This window comes from Rhinatrema bivittatum, chromosome 10, assembly GCF_901001135.1.
Source record: "Rhinatrema bivittatum chromosome 10, aRhiBiv1.1, whole genome shotgun sequence".
Classification (NCBI taxonomy): domain Eukaryota; kingdom Metazoa; phylum Chordata; class Amphibia; order Gymnophiona; family Rhinatrematidae; genus Rhinatrema; species Rhinatrema bivittatum.
This window is the reverse complement of record NC_042624.1, coordinates 127,678,250-127,695,604: the sequence shown is the minus strand read 5'-3', so window position 1 is coordinate 127,695,604 and position 17,355 is coordinate 127,678,250. Positions and strand designations below refer to the sequence as shown.

Below are 17,355 nucleotides of genomic sequence, written 5' to 3'. Positions count from 1 at the left end.
AGATCTTGCCCACCAGAGGCCATGGAGGAAACCCATAAAGTAGAACTCCCTGAGGCCAAGGAACCACTAGAGCGTTGATTCCCTCGGCTCCATACTCTCGTCTACGGCTGAAAAATCGTGGCACTTTTGCATTGTGGTGGGACACCATCAGATCTACATGTGGACAATCCCACTTCTCGCGAATGAACTGCATCGCTGATTCTGACAGTTCCCATTTGCCTGGATCTAGAAGACTGCGACTTAGAAAATCTGCCTGGACGTTCTCATTGCCCACAATATGAGAGGCCACTATCTGGAACAAGTGTGCCTCCGCCCAGATCATTAACTCCTGAACCTCCTGGGCTACCATCCGGCTCTTGGTACCGCCCTGTCAATTGATATAAGCCATGGTCATTGCATTGTCCGACAGGATTCTGACTGAATGCCCTTGGACCATCAGCAGAAAGGCCAGAAAGGCTAATCGCACTGCCATGATCTCCAAGCGGTTGATAGACCAGGAGCACTCCTCCAGCATCCACACATCCTGAGCCGACTGACACTGGCAAACTGCCCCCCAACCAGAAAGACTGGCATCGGTAGTAACAATGATCCAATCCGGGACCTCTAGATCACCCCCCCCCCCCCCGAAGAAGGTGAGATGTTTGGAGCCGTCAAAAACACCTTGCCCATGCTCATGTCGAACCGGGCCCCCAGATACTCGAGACACTGGGATGGGTTGAGATGGCTCTTGGCGAAATGCACCACCCAGCCTAGTGACTGAAGGAGCTGAATAACCTTCCTGACCGCTGAATGACAACTGGCCTCTGAATTTGCCCTGATGAGCCAATCATCGAAATATAGATGTACCAGAACTCTCTCGCACCGCATGGCCGCTGCCACTACTACCATGTTCTTGGTGATGGTCCGTGGCGCTGTGGCTAGTCTGAAAGGAAGGGCTTGAAACTGGAAAAGCTCACCTAGAACCATGAACCTCAGATAACGCTGGTAATCCCAATGAATGGGGATATGAAGATACGCCTCCGTTAGATCCAAGGAAGCTAGGAACTCCCGACTGCGAACTGCTTCAATCACCGACCTCAGGGCTTCCATGCGAAATCTCGGGACTTTCAGTGCTGCATTTACCCTTTTAGGTCCAGAATAGGATGAAAAGTGCCCTCCTTTTTTGGAACCACGAAATAAACAGAGTACCGACTGGTGCCCCATTCTTCCAGAGGAACCGACACCACGGCTCCTAAACCTCGCAGCCTGGTCCAAGATCTCTCAAACCGCGTGTCGCTTTGCCAACGAACCACAGGGGGAGACCAAAAAGAGCTCGCGGATGGGACAAGCAAATTCTAAAGCGTAACCGTCTCTTATGATCAAGAGCTCCCACTGATCCTGAGTGAGACTGGCCCACTTCTCTTAGAAAAGCGCTAGACGCCCCCCTAAAAAGGGAACAATCCTGCAACATTTGAGAGAGAATCATTTGTATGCCAAACTGGAAAAATGTCTGTTTGAGCGTAATTGATTACCCTTCCTAAGGTATATCATTTCTGATTGGGGATTTTCTATGGACCCTGAAAAAGTCCAAGGAAGCCGTGACTGGCCCCAGCCAGTCAGCCTCTGCACCTAACAACGGTTTCTTGGGTTCACCAATTATTACTGGAGCTTCATTGCCAATTACTCGTCCCTCACGGCAATGACTAGGAAAGGGGCCAACACTTGGGTATGGACACCCAAGGCTATAGCCGCCTTTCAAACAATCAAGGAGGCTTTCTGTTCTGGCCCTTGCCTCCTGCATCCGGACCCTCAACGTCCTTTCGTTGATGCCTCTGCTATCGGCGCAGGAGCCGTTCTGAGCCAGTACTCCCCCAACTTGTCCCTTGCTCCTTCTGTTCACACAAGTTTTCTCCTACGGAACAACGCTATACAGTTGGTGACCGTGAACTCCTCGTAGTCAAGTTGGCGCTCCAAGAGTGGCATCCTTGGTTGGAAGGGGCGCAACACAGGTTCACCATCTTCACTAACCATAAGAACCTTGAGCACTTTAAAGAAGCCCAACTTCTGAACCCACGTCAGGCCCGGTGGGCACTTTTCTTTGAAAGATTTAACTTCGTCCTCTGCTTTCGTCCTGGTTCCAAGAATCTCCGTGCTGATGCGCTATCTAGATCATTTGAACCTGAAGATGTTCCTGAAGTTCCTAGCTTCATTATTGATCCTGCTTGTATCTCTAGCCGTGACCACTACAGTCCCTGCTGGGAAAACCATCATGCCACGAAGACTACAGTGAACAAGTCTTAAGATGGGCCCACGACTCTAAGTTGGCAGGCCATCCGGTCCGTGCCCGGACCTTAGAGATGTTACGAAGGCACTATTGGTGGCCCAATATAGTGCAAGACTCAAGAAATTATGTGGACTCGTGTCCCATCTGTGCCCAACAGAAACCGCTTACAGGAAAGCCTTGGGGCTTATTCCAGCTATTCCCAGCACCTACTGAACCCTGGTCTAGCATCTCAATGGACTTTATCACGGATCTGCCTCCTTCCCAGAATAACACCGTGATTTGGGTTATCGACCGTTTTTTGAAAACTGGTCACTTCATTCCCCTGCCGGGTCTTCCCTCAGCCCCGGAGCTGGTAAAGCTGTTCCTAAAGAAAATTTTCCGCCTTCATGGACTCCCCAAGGAGATTATGTCTGATCGGGGACCACAGTTTGCTGCCAAATATTGGCGATCCCAATGTAAGAAGTTTAACATTTCCTTAAGCTATACTTCGGCCTATCATCCACAGGCCAATGGTTAAGCTGAAAGGACCAATCGGACTCTGAAGACTTTCCTTCGTTCCTATGTAAATGATCAGCAGGATAATTGGGCTGATCTTCTGCCTTGGGCTGAGCTGTCGCACAACACTCATGTTGCTGCAGCCACCGATGTATCCCCATTCTCCGTGGTATTCCGTCGGCAGCCCCGACTTCCTCTTCCAGTCCCTCTGACAGTTCCTTCTCCAGCGGCACAATCCATGTCTCACACATTTCGTCAAGTTTGGAACCAAGTAAAAGAGCGCCTTTCCCAAGATGTTGAATGCTCCATGCGTAATTCTGACATCCATAGATGTCCTGCTCCACTCTTCCCTCCTGGCCAGAAAGTGTGGCTAAGTGCTCGAAACATACGACTGAGACTCCCTTCTCATCGTCTGGCTCCAAAGTACATTGGACCATTTCCTGAAATCCGAAGAGTGGGAGCGGTATCCTACCAATTCCAGCTACCCCATGCCCATGGGTATTCACAATACATTCCACGTATCCTTGTTGAAGCCGCTGGTCCTCTCCTGGCCCTCCCGTAGAGTTCCTACTCCTCCACAGGTCTCTACAGAACCTGACTCTTCCCTCCAGATAAGAGAGGTCCTCGACGTCTGTCGACACCGAAGAAAACGGGAATACCTCCTAGCCTGGGAGGGTTTTGGGGCCAAGAAGAATTCATGGGAACCATCCCACAATATCCTTGATAAAGAACTTTTGAAGAACTTTCACAGGACTTACCCTGATAAACCACGTCCGCGTAGGGAGAGGCCTAAAAGGGGGGTACTGTTACGCATCCCGTCCGCGCCTGGTCCGCGCACGGCCTGCTCACCTTCATGGTTCCAAGGCAGGTCCCGGGTCGGCCTCCCTAGCGGCTGCTGCTAGCGCTTCCAGGCCCTGGCGACCTGCAGCGGCAGTTGCCGGCCCTTCCACTGCGTGCCAGGACTCACGCCGGAGCTTAGCGTCCTCGGCCATGCTGGCCAAGCCTCTATGTGTGCGCGGACCGCCTGGCCTATTGTAAGGCCAAGGGCAGGTTCTAGCTCCGCGGGGTGCCCTGATTGATCTCTCGTTATAAGGAAGTCAGTGCCTGCACTTCCTTGCCTTGGCAATCGGGTTGGCTTTGTGCTAGATTGTCACTGGGTTCCTGCCTGCTCCTGTCTTGTTCCAAGTCTTGTTCCAGGATCCTTCTGTTCCAGTACCATTCCTGCCTTGTTCCTGCTTCCTCGTACGCCAGTGTCCTCCTGTTCCTGTTTGCCTGTTCGTCTACCCAGGTAGTATCCCCCAGACTGACTTACTGGTATTTACCTCGAACTGATCCTTGACCTGTCTTCTCGTCTGCCTGCTGCCTGCCTCGACTCCAGTTCATCCCTTGAATAGTCTGCCTGCTGCCTGCCGCCTGCCTCGACTCCAGTTCGTTCCTCGACTCGTCTGCCTGCCGCCTGCCCTTGACTTCAGTTCGTCTCTTGACTCGCCTGCTCGCTGCCTGCCAGCTGACCACAGTCTGTTCCTCGACCTGCCTGCTTGATGCTTACCTTCTGACTTTGGCCTTCCTGTGACCTCGTCTGACGTTTGTATCCTGACCTTACTTCCTTGACTACTCCGCGAATTGACACCTGGACTTTGACCTTTGCTTGCCTGATTACGTTCCAGATTCTGGCTCTGTTCCTCGCCTTGTCATCTCCCACACTCTTTTGGTCCTCTCTGATACCTTGGACCTCCTGCTCCGAACCTGACCGTGCTCCCCTTTGGCCTGTGGGCACGCCAGACTCTCACCTTCCCAGGAGACCCTGAGAGGCCCACCTAAGTCCAAGCGGCCCGGGTCCCTAAGGGGTCCTCCCTGGGGGACCTCGGGCTTCCAGTGGTGAAGCTCTACCTAGCTTCTGACTCCGCCAGTGTTCTGCCCCCTGGGGGCATTTGTTTCCTGGTTCCATCCAGGAGGCCGTTCTCCACTGTCCCAGGACAAGGGTCCACCCCCGAGCGCAACAAAAACAATGAGTAGAGACTGAAAAATTCAGAAAAACAGAACACCAAAAATAAGAATTACACAAATGTTAACCATTCAATATTTTCATTAAGTCCTCTCAGTGATACTTTGTCTAAAAGGAAAATCCATCGTTGTTCTTTAAAATTCAGTACTGAAGTTAAATCGCTGCCTCGTTGCATTGGTAATACTTCTTCAATAACAGGCCAATGCAAGACCTCAAATTTATGATAGAAACATAAGCAATGTTTGACAGTGGGGGCATTTTCAAAGAGAAAATATGCACATACATTTTCTTTGAAAATTAGTGGAAAGTTTGCAGATAGAAAGTATCTGTGGACTGATTAAAACTGTCCCTTTCATACTTTCTCTTTTATTTTTGTTCTTGTCAGAATCATCAAATAACCAGAAATTGATGTTAGAATATGAGAAGTATGAGGAGCTGCAGGTAAAATCCCAACGGATGCAAGAGGAATATGAAAAGCAGCTGCAAGAGATGGATGACAACAAGAGCCAGGCCCTGGAAGAACTAACAGAGTACTATGAAGCAAAAGTACAGGATCAGCTTACAGTGTTAGAGCAGGTAAGAGATTATTAGAGATCCTGGGGCAGAAGCAGCTCTCATAGCAACAGAGGCAAGGACACACATCACTTGACAGACACCAGGGGCAACAAGGAGAGGCATGTTAGTTTTGGACATGTAATAAAAACAGATCATAAAAAGAACATACATGAAGAGGAGTCACCTGACATATGACATGTGCATGCATTTAGAACACACCTCACGCTTACATGATACTCATTACAGAAACAGCGACATTGACAGCAACACATCAAGTATAGAGATACAGGCTAGGAACAGATAACAGAGAGAAGTTGATGCTACTAATATGGAGGCATGGGACAGTGATAGAGACAGAGGCACATATTTATTTATTTAGATTTATTTATTTTTATAATTATATCACACATTTTCATTGCTATCTCTAGGTGAGTTACATTCAGGTATAGTAGATATTTCCCTGTCCACAGAGAGCCAGCAATTTAAAAAGTCTATTTACTAAACTATGATAAATTATAGCAAATAATATGCTGTATTTCCCTGTACGTACCCGGATCAGCCCAGACTCCTGGGCTTTACCTCCCCTCTAGCAGGCAGAGATAGAGAAAATTTTGTGGACTCTGTCGTATACCCCTGAGGTGCCACCTAGAGTCTGTCAGTATTCTTCTGTATCTACTTCAGCAGGTGGAAGAGGTGCTTTCCTTGAGTCTGGTGGTTTCTGTCAGGATTTTAGAGGTTAGGATTTTGGTTTGCTAATCTAATAGTCCTTATTGTAAGAAAAAGGTCAGATTTTGTTCTTCAGGCTAGGTTCCCCCTTTTCCAGCCTCCCAGGGAGTTGTCAGGTCCTGGTGGGGCCATCCCCCTGGTAATAAAAGCTTCGGAGCAGAGGGTTAGGGACCCTGTAACTGCCCACTGAGGGTGATCCCGGGGGGCCCGGGCTCTCACCTTCTGTCAGACGTCAGACCTTTCACAGGTTTAAAAAAAAAAAGGGGGTACTGTGTCTTTAAATTCTCCTGCTCTGCCGGCCTAGTCTTCTCTCTGCGGGTGTGTAGCGGCCGATCTGCTTCAGACCACAGACAGCTCCCGATCGTTTAGTTTTGTTTTTGCCGCTCTTCTCTCCCGACGGTCTAAATTTAGGCAGCTGCTTATACTGCGTGGTGCAGCCTGTGCGGCAGCGCATGTGCACGACTCTCCCGTGCCGGCATTTGCACGGGTGTTTGTCGGGGGGAGAGGGGTCCTTGGGGTTGCTGCACCGGTGAAATCGAGGGCAGTGACTCACGATCACATCAGGGGGCTGGGGTCCCGGGTTTGTCACGGCAGGTCTCGGATCCGTTCCTCCTCAGTGCAGGAACGGAGGCCATTTTGAGGACTTTTAGAGAGCAGGACAGAGCTGCTATGGGGGAAAGGCTTCCCCTCCCCCATTGTCTCCGCGGCCTAGTGCAGCTGGAGGGGCCTGCTTGGATGGGGCTGCAGAGGATTCCGAAGGGGATGACGAGGGGGACGACTCCAAGGGGTCTTCTTCATCTTTCACCTCTGATTTTGTGCTTTTAATGCTCAAGGCTTTCAAGGCTCAAGGCTTTCAAGGGGTGCTCAAAGGGGCCTGCCCCTTTGAGCGCCCCTTCGAGCAGCCCCGGCAGACAGCACAGAAGGATTGTATGACCGTGACCAGGCGGTATCTAACCTTTCGCAACTGCCATCGCTTTTACCTCGCACCAGTGTTGGAAATCCTAGCTTATCTCCTGGAGGAACAGCCCAATAAGGCAGACTAAACACTAATACCGGTGAAATGTAAGATAGTTCCTGTAAATGTATACCATCCCTACCTGATAAATTTGTACACTATCTAACCCCCTGAACCTTTCCTATCCTCCCTCCCCCTACGATAGTTAGGTTAGCAAAGTAATTTTTACGTCCTTAGACCAAGCTTGCTAGTATTGCTACTCATTACAATATTAGTTTTGTTTGTAAACTGCATATTTGTGGTGCCTTATATATTTTGCAATCCTACCGGTACTCTTACCTGTTTGCTTCTGGTTGTTTTGCTATCATTGCTGTACTCAATTAACACTGCTACTGGCTTCACGCTGTTGTGCAACAATGCCTCCTTTTATCGGACATTGTGCCTTAGCATATCAAACAGTAATCTTCCCATATAGTTCCCTTTCATCCACTCTTCAAACCACACACCACAAAACCCCTCACAAAAACAGAAGACTCATCCCTATACACACCATCACTCGCACTCAAGCTATCAGCCTATCTCTCATTTCCATTATCCTTTTCCATGCACAATCTCTCCTAAAGAAAACCCATCTTCTACAAGACATTCTCACTGACGCTAATCCTGAAATATGCGCTATTACTGAAACCTGGTTCAAACAACACGACACTCCACTCATCAACCAATTACCCTAAGATATATATGATATTTTCACAATCCCGAGGAAGAAGAAGAGAGGAGGTGGCTTACTACTGGCTGTAAAAAAGAACCTCCAACTTTTGTCCCATGAATGTGACATCCCACATCAATACGAGATTGGCTTCTTCAAATCGAAATCACTCCAACTGTGTCTCATTTATACCCCCCCTGGTCTCCTAGAGAAAGATACATCACCCCTTATTGAATTCTTTGCAAACGCGCTATCACCTGACCTACCCACGATCCTCCTAGGAGACTTTAATTTACACGTGGACGCTTCACCACAATCCCCTGCCTGTGAAGCTTTCCTGTCTGCACTCGAAGCTATGGGCTTCCAGCAGATAGTGAGCTCTCCCACACATAAAGCTGGCCACACCCTTGACCTGATCTTTATCAACTCCCCCATCAGCGTAAACAATCCTCCTTTATGTACGGAAGTACCATGGTCTGATCACTCCTTGATCAACCCTGGAGGGAGTCGCCAAAGTGGTAAGGTGGGCGGAGTGGAGACGTCGGGCAGCGACGGTTGCAACAGAGGGGGAGTGACTTGCTCAAGGTCACAAGGAGCAGCAGTGGATTTGAACCCTTGCTTCTCTGGTTCTCAGCCTACTGCTCTAACCACTAGGCTACTCCTCCACTTCACAAATATACATGCATTTTACCAAATCCTTGCATGCCATCTCATTTATTTCTTTTCATTACAGGCCCAGGACGATTCTAGGCAGCAACTTCGAGAATTTGAAGAAACAAAGAAACAAATTGAAGAAGATGCAGATCGTGAAATTCAAGACATTAAAATTAAATACGAGCGCCGGCTTTATGATGAGAGAGAATCCAACTTGCGTCTTAGGGGAGAGACAGGAATCATGAGAAAAAAGGTAACAGTGTGATGTCACACCCAAAGGGAATGATTGACAACACACCCAAAGGGAATGATTGACAACACACCCAAAGGGAATGATTGACAACATGTGACAACACAAGCTTTCCCAAAGGGAAAGCTTGTGTTGTCACATGTAAATTATTATTATTATTTTCAATTTATACTCCTCTCTTCGCAAAGAGACTGAGGGAATCAGGGAAGACAGCAAATATATTTTATTTTTTACAGGTTTTTATATACCGTCATTCAGTGTTCCATCACAACAGTTTACAATAATAATTAAGAATAGAGAAAATAGCCAGTTAAAAATAAGTTTAAAGTAAAATACAATTAAAATAAATTCTATAATAATGAGAGTTTAAGATCATAGTAACTTTCAAATATAAAATAAATCATAATAAAAGTATAAGAGCAAAGAAGAAAACAGAGCAAACAATAACTAAAGTATCAAAGCAGGATGATAGGAAAGCCAGTAGGTTAAGGAAACAGTGTCTTGTCATACTCAAACAGAGTGATGGCATTTTTTCAAAAAGGATAACGATCAGTGTGAAGTCACCTGAAGGAAGTGATGGAAATCCCAGAGATCAGGGCTACACATTAGGGTGAAATCACCCCCAGAGGAAGTGATGAGAATCCCGGGGATGAGGGCTACAAGTTAGTGCGGTGTTACCCCTGGAGGAAGTGATGAGAATCCAGGCATCAGGGCTACAAGTTAGTGCGGTGTTACCCCTGGAGGAAGTGATGAGAATCCAGGCATCAGGGCTACAAGTTAGTGCGGTGTTACCCCTGGAGGAAGTGATGAGAATCCAGGCATCAGGGCTACAAGTTAGTGCGGTGTTACCCCTGGAGGAAGTGATGAGAATCCAGGCATCAGGGCTACAAGTTAGTGCGGTGTTACCCCTGGAAGAAGTGATGAGAATCCAGGCATCAGGGCTACAAGTTAGTGCGGTGTTACCCCTGGAGGAAGTGATGAGAATCCAGGCATCAGGGCTACAAGTTAGTGCGGTGTTACCCCTGGAGGAAGTGATGAGAATCCAGGCATCAGGGCTACAAGTTAGTGCGGTGTTACCCCTGGAGGAAGTGATGAGAATCCAGGCATCAGGGCTACAAGTTAGTGCATGTGTTACCCCTGGAGGAAGTGATGAGAATCCAGGCATCAGGACTACAAGTTAGTGCGGTGTTACCCCTGGAGGAAGTGATGAGAATCCAGGCATCAGGGCTACAAGTTAGTGCGGTGTTACCCCTGGAGGAAGTGATGAGAATCCAGGCATCAGGGCTACAAGTTAGTGAGGTGTTACCCCTGGAGGAAGTGATGAGAATCCAGGCATCAGGGCTACAAGTTAGTGCGGTGTTACCCCTGGAGGAAGTGATGAGAATCCAGGCATCAGGGCTACAAGTTAGTACGGTGATACCCCTGGAGGAAGTGATGAGAATCCAGGCATCAGGGCTACAAGTTAGTGCGGTGTTACCCCTGGAGGAAGTGAAGAGAATCCAGGCATCAGGACTACAAGTTAGTGCGGTGTTACCCCTGGAGGAAGTGATGGGAGTCCCAGGGATCAGGGCTACAATGTACGGTGGTATAACCGTGTAAGGGAGTGATGGGAATGTTGTGGATCAGGGCTACAGTGTACGGTGGTATAACCGTGTAAGGAGTGATGGGAATCCCAGGGATCAGGGCTACAGTGTACGGTGGTATAACCGTGTAAGGAAGTGATGGGAATCCCAGGGATCAGGGCTACAATGTACGGTGGTATAACCGTGTAAGGAAGTGATGGGAATCCCAGGGATCAGGGCTACAATGTACGGTGGTATAACCGTGTAAGGAAGTGATGGGAATCCCAGGGATCAGGGCTACAATGTACGGTGGTATAACCGTGTAAGGAAGTGATGGGAATCCCTGGGATCAGGGCTACAATGTACGGTGGTATAACCGTGTAAGGGAGTGATGGGAATCCCAGGGATCAGGGCTACAGTGTACGGTGGTATAACCATGTAAGGGAGTGATGGGAATCCCAGGGATCAGGGCTACAGTGTACGGTGGTATAACCGTGTAAGGAGTGATGGGAATCCCAAGGATCAGGGCTACAGTGTACGGTGGTATAACCGTGTAAGGGAGTGATGGGAATCCCAGGGATCAGGGCTACAGTGTACGGTGGTATAACCGTGTAAGGAAGTGATGGGAATCCCAGGGATCAGGGCTACAGTGTACGGTGGTATAACCGTGTAAGGAAGTGATGGGAATGTTGTGGATCAGGGCTACAATGTACGGTGGTATAACCGTGTAAGGGAGTGATGGGAATCCCAGGGATCAGGGCTACAGTGTACGGTGGTATAACCGTGTAAGGAAGCGATGGGAATCCCAGGGATCAGGGCTACAATGTATGGTGGTATAACAGTGTAAGGGAGTGATGGGAATCCCAGGGATCAGGGCTACAGTGTACGGTGGTATAACCGTGTAAGGGAGCGATGGGAATCCCAGGGATCAGGGCTACAATGTACGGTGGTATAACCGTGTAAGGAAGCGATGGGAATCCCAGGGATCAGGGCTACAGTGTACGGTGGTATAACCGTGTAAGGGAGTGATGGGAATCCCGGGGATCAGGGCTACAATGTACGGTGGTATAACCATGTAAGGGAGTGATGGGAATCCCGGGGATCAGGGCTACAGTGTACGGTGGTATAACCGTGTAAGGGAGCGATGGGAATCCCGGGGATCAGGGCTACAATGTACGGTGGTATAACCGTGTAAGGGAGCGATGGGAATCCCGGGGTTCAGGGCTACAGTGTACGGTGGTATAACCGTGTAAGGGAGTGATGGGAATCCCGGGGATCAGGGCTACAATGTACGGTGGTATAACCGTGTAAGGGAGTGATGGGAATCCCGGGGATCAGGGCTACAGTGTACGGTGGTATAACCGTGTAAGGGAGTGATGGGAATCCCAGGGATCAGGGCTACAATGTACGGTGGTATAACCGTGTAAGGGAGCGATGGGAATCCCAGGGATCAGGGCTACAGTGTACGGTGGTATAACCGTGTAAGGGAGTGATGGGAATCCCGGGGATCAGGGCTACAATGTACGGTGGTATAACCGTGTAAGGGAGTGATGGGAATCCCGGGGATCAGGGCTACAGTGTACGGTGGTATAACCGTGTAAGGGAGTGATGGGAATCCCAGGGATCAGGGCTACAGTGTACGGTGGTATAACCGTGTAAGGGAGTGATGGGAATCCCGGGGATCAGGGCTACAATGTACGGTGGTATAACCGTGTAAGGGAGTGATGGGAATCCTGGGGATCAGGGCTACAGTGTACGGTGGTATAACCATGTAAGGGAGTGATGGGAATCCCAGGGATCAGGGCTACAGTGTACGGTGGTATAACCGTGTAAGGAGTGATGGGAATCCCAGGGATCAGGGCTACAGTGTACGGTGGTATAACCGTGTAAGGAGTGATGGGAATCCCGGGGATCAGGGCTACAGTGTACGGTGGTATAACCGTGTAAGGGAGTGATGGGAATCCTGGGGATCAGGGCTACAGTGTACGGTGGTATAACCGTGTAAGGGAGTGATGGGAATCCCGGGGATCAGGGCTACAATGTACGGTGGTATAACCGTGTAAGGGAGTGATGGGAATCCCGGGGATCAGGGCTACAGTGTACGGTGGTATAACCGTGTAAGGGAGTGATGGGAATCCCAGGGATCAGGGCTACAATGTACGGTGGTATAACCGTGTAAGGGAGCGATGGGAATCCCAGGGATCAGGGCTACAGTGTACGGTGGTATAACCGTGTAAGGGAGTTATGGGAATCCCGGGGATCAGGGCTACAGTGTACGGTGGTATAACCGTGTAAGGGAGTGATGGGAATCCCAGGGATCAGAGCTACAGTGTACGGTGGTATAACCGTGTAAGGGAGTGATGGGAATCCCAGGGATCAGGGCTACAGTGTACGGTGGTATAACCGTGTAAGGAGTGATGGGAATCCCAGGGATCAGGGCTATAGTGTACGGTGGTATAACCGTGTAAGGAGTGATGGGAATCCCAGGGATCAGGGCTACAGTGTACGGTGGTATAACCGTGTAAGGAGTGATGGGAATCCCAGGGATCAGGGCTACAGTGTACGGTGGTATAACCGTGTAAGGGAGTGATGGGAATCCCGGGGATCAGGGCTACAGTGTACGGTGGTATAACCGTGTAAGGGAGTGATGGGAATCCCGGGGATCAGGGCTACAATGTACGGTGGTATAACCGTGTAAGGGAGTGATGGGAATCCCGGGGATCAGGGCTACAGTGTACGGTGGTATAACCGTGTAAGGGAGTGATGGGAATCCCAGGGATCAGGGCTACAATGTACGGTGGTATAACCGTGTAAGGGAGTGATGGGAATCCCAGGGATCAGGGCTACAGTGTACGGTGGTATAACCGTGTAAGGGAGCGATGGGAATCCCAGGGATCAGGGCTACAGTGTACGGTGGTATAACCGTGTAAGGGAGTGATGGGAATCCCGGGGATCAGGGCTACAGTGTACGGTGGTATAACCGTGTAAGGGAGTGATGGGAATCCCAGGGATCAGGGCTACAGTGTACGGTGGTATAACCGTGTAAGGGAGTGATGGGAATCCCAGGGATCAGGGCTACAGTGTACGGTGGTATAACTATGTAAGGGTCCAGGTGATTTACTACTCTTCAGTTTGTCAGTCAGCTCTACCACATCTTCTAGGTTCACCGTGATTTGATTCAGCCCATCTGAATCATTACCCATGAAAACCTTCTCCATTACGGGTACCTCCCCAACATCCTCTTCTGTAAACACCGAAGCAAAGAAATCATTTAATCTTTCCGCGATGGCCTTATCTTCTCTAAGTGCCCCTTTAACCCCTCGATCATCTAACGGTCCAACTGACTCCCTCACAGGCTTTCTGCTTCGGATATATTTAAAAAGGTTTTTACTGTGAGTTTTTGCCTCTACGGCCAACTTCTTTTCAAATTCTCTCTTAGCCTGTCTTATCAATGTCTTACATTTAACTTGCCAACGTTTATGCTTTATCCTATTTTCTTTTGTTTTTATGCTTTATCCTTTTCTCTTCCATGAAACTTCTCTCCACCTCTGACTTTATGGGGACCTTTCTGGAAGCAAGGTCTCTACTGGAAGCAGATCTTAACTTCACATTTGAAGCAAGGAAAGGGGCAGAAAAAATACTTCCTTCCCAATTAAATGGTAAAACTCAATCTTTGAAGAAAAATACTGGAACTTCACTGTGGTCTCTACAACCTCCTCTTCATGAGCAGAGAAGTGTACCGATTCCTCCTGCACTCTTGCAGAGGGGGTTTCTACCTCCCAGAAGGTACAGATCTATTACACACAAAACAAAATAGCAAATCTCTCTTACTGTCTTTCTTCCCTTCAGCCTTTATCACAAAGACCTGGTAGGGTAGTGTCTTTTCCTTCCTTAGCTTGGCAGGGGGCTTAACCTTGTAGAGCACCCCAAAACACATCTGTCCTTTCCAAAATCAAATGTATACTGTCATACTACTCCCTAGACTAACTCCCTCTTCTCGATAGGGATTATACTACCTCAGACATCCTCAGGGATCTAGTTAAAAAAAAACTGGCTAGGAGATCACATGATGTGGTGAGTGAGGTCGGATGCGTCCACAGGAGCTCTGAGCGTAGCGACCCTCCCCACTGCCTTCCAATCGACTACATTAACAGAACCTGGCAGTATTGCTTATGTTGATTAAACAATTTATGCAGAAGTCTCCAGCGGTGATGCCGTCGAAAATTGCAAAAAAGGATAAAGATAAACTCCGGGGGACTGAAGGCAAGATGGCACCGCCAGTAACGGAGGCCCTCAGCGTAGAAAGCCCCACAAAAACTACCCCTGTGCATCCGACGACGCTGAAATCACACACACGGTTATAAAAGCCTTGGAGGGAAGGCTCACAGGTATCTCAGAGCAATTAACCTCGCTGCAAACTGTCATAACCGACTATGCGCTCAGACTGGATCAAGTTGAGGGGCGGCAGCTGCTGTGGAGGACGAAGTTTCGGCTCTCACTAATAAAGTAAGCAATATGGAAAAAACCCTCCATGCACAAGCGGAAAAAGTCGATGATCTAAAAAATCAGGACAGAGATCAAATATAAGATTTCTTGGGGTACCTGAAACGATCGATAATTCGCTGCGTCATGCGCTCTTAACATGGCTGCCAGATGCGTTAGGCCTCCCGGACTTGAAAGATAATTTGGAAATAGAACGAGTGCACAGATTAAGTGTTCGTGTTCAGGGACAAAACAGGCCGCAAATTGTCATTGTGATACTCCTGAATTACCATCACAAGCAAGTAATAATGCAGGCAGATCGGAAACAGCAGAATTTGCAGATACAGGGCTCCCCAGTGTGTTTGGTGCCTGATGCTGTGCAAAACCTTTGTTCCGCTCTGCAGTCAGCTCATAGAGAAAAATATACGTTTCTCCCTGCAATTTCCTGCCAAATTGCGGGTAATCTACGATGATCGATGGACTACTTATGACACACACTGGAGGAGGCAAGCAATTTCTTGGCTACTATGAAGAAATGACTTTCTGCATGTCACTGCTGTGATTGATGTAATGGAAGGATAGGCGGTGGCTCAAACACATCAGTATGATCTCTGTAGTAGGCTCTAGGTTGTAAGAGGGGATTGGGGATGGGGGAGGGTGCTTTAGTAGTAAAAGGATACCTGCACTTTATGTTCACTTTAACTCTGTATGTCTGTAGTATATTTGCTATTTGTTCCCACCTGCTACGTTTTACCAGAGGTTGTCTGTGTCTGGTGCACTCTAAGGGGGGCGAGCTAGGCTGGGAGCCTGACCCCTGTATTCCTACTTTCAGGTTCTGGTTTTTAGGAATGGTCCTTTTCACGATGGGGGGTAAATTTCACATTATATCATGGAATACTGACGGTTTAAGCTCACCCGTAAAACGAAAGAAAGTATTCCAACAGTTACAGCGCCTCAAGTCGAGTATTGTATGCCTGCAGGAAACGCATTTATCTGCCCTTGAAAGTGCAAAATTATGCCGTGAGTGGGTGGCGGCATGCCATTATTCCCCTGCTACTGGGAAGAAGCCATCCTAGTTCATAAGAATACACCGTTAACAGTCACTAATGAAATTGTTGACAAAGACGGCCGCTATGTTATTATTATGGGAACCCTGGCAGGGCGAACGAACGATCACCATATGCAATGTTTATGCCCCTAATGCAATGATCCAACTTTTTATTCCCATATAGTTAACCTCTTACTGGCTAATGCAGAGGGGGAACTACTGGTGGTGGGTGACTTGAACTGTGTCCATGACGCCAAAATTGATAAATCTCAGCTTCCGAAAGGATATAAAATTAGGTCTGACAATGGGGTGAAAATCCTCAACAAAAAGCTACAGCTGCTTGACTTCTGGCGGGTATTACACCCTGAAACGGGAGAATATACCCATGTCTCTAGAGCACATGGTACAATGTCTAGGATAGACTACATTTTCATACAATGTATCAAAAAGTATCAAAATACACTTATCGAACTTCATTGGCTCCCAATACACTCGAATTCTTTATAAAGCTCTCTCCATCATCCACAAAAGTCTGTTAAACTCCAACCTCAATTGGATCAACCCCCCCCTCCTCCCCCGTACCTCCAATAGACCCACCCGCCCAGCCCTCCAAGGAACCCTACGTGCCCAATCATCAAATCTTTCAAACTCTCCTCCACTATAAGCAGAGCCTTTGCTCTCGCCGGCCCCACTATATGGAACTCCCTGCCTCATGATATACGCCTGGAGACATACACACTAGGGATGTGAATCGTGTCCTCGATCGTCTTAACGATCGATTTCGGCTGGGAGGGGGAGGGAATCGTATTGTTGCCGTTTGGGGGGGTAAAATATCGTGAAAAATCGTTAAAAATCGTGAAAAATCGAAAAATCGAAAAAATCGAAAAACCGGCACATTAAAACCCCTAAAACCCACCCCCGACCCTTTAAATTAAATCCCCCACCCTCCCGAACCCCCCCCCAAATAACTTAAATAACCTGCGGGTCCAGCGGCGGTCCGGAACGGCAGCGGTCCGGAACGGGCTCCTGCTCTGAATCTTGTCGTCTTCAGCCGGCGCCATTTTCCAAAATGCGCCGAAAAAATGGCGGCGGCCATAGACGAAAAAGATTGGACGGCAGGAGGTCCTTCCGGACCCCCGCTGGACTTTTGGCAAGTCTCGTGGGGGTCAGGAGGCCCCCCACAAGCTGGCCAAAAGTTCCTGGAGGTCCAGCGGGGGTCAGGGAGCGATTTCCCGCCGCGAATCGTTTTCGTACGGAAAATGGCGCCGGCAGGAGATCGACTGCAGGAGGTCGTTCAGCGAGGGTTCCGGCGCCTCGCTGAACGACCTCCTGCAGTCGATCTCCTGCCGGCGCCATTTTCCGTACGAAAACGATTCGCGGCGGGAAATCGCTCCCTGACCCCCGCTGGACCTCCAGGAACTTTTGGCCAGCTTGTGGGGGGCCTCCTGACCCCCACGAGACTTGCCAAAAGTCCAGCGGGGGTCCGGAAGGACCTCCTGCCGTCCAATCTTTTTCGTCTATGGCCGCCGCCATTTTTCGGCGCCATTTTGGAAAATGGCGCCGGCTGAAGACGACAAGATTCAGAGCAGGAGCCCGTTCCGGACCGCTGCCGTTCCGGACCGCCGCTGGACCCGCAGGTTATTTAAGTTAT

At 49.0% G+C, this 17,355-nt stretch overlaps 1 protein-coding gene across 3 annotated transcripts in view; it reads left to right on the top strand.

Annotated features, from left to right (window-relative positions):
- CFAP57 (cilia and flagella associated protein 57) overlaps positions 1 to 17,355 on the top strand; it is a 169,779-nt gene that overhangs the window by 101,333 nt on the left and 51,091 nt on the right. For all 3 annotated transcript variants that reach the window (XM_029618441.1, XM_029618442.1, XM_029618443.1), the window contains 2 exons: positions 5,149 to 5,339; positions 8,442 to 8,615. In XM_029618441.1, coding sequence (XP_029474301.1) covers positions 5,149 to 5,339; positions 8,442 to 8,615 — 365 coding nt within the window. The remainder of the gene's footprint in view (positions 1 to 5,148; positions 5,340 to 8,441; positions 8,616 to 17,355) is intronic.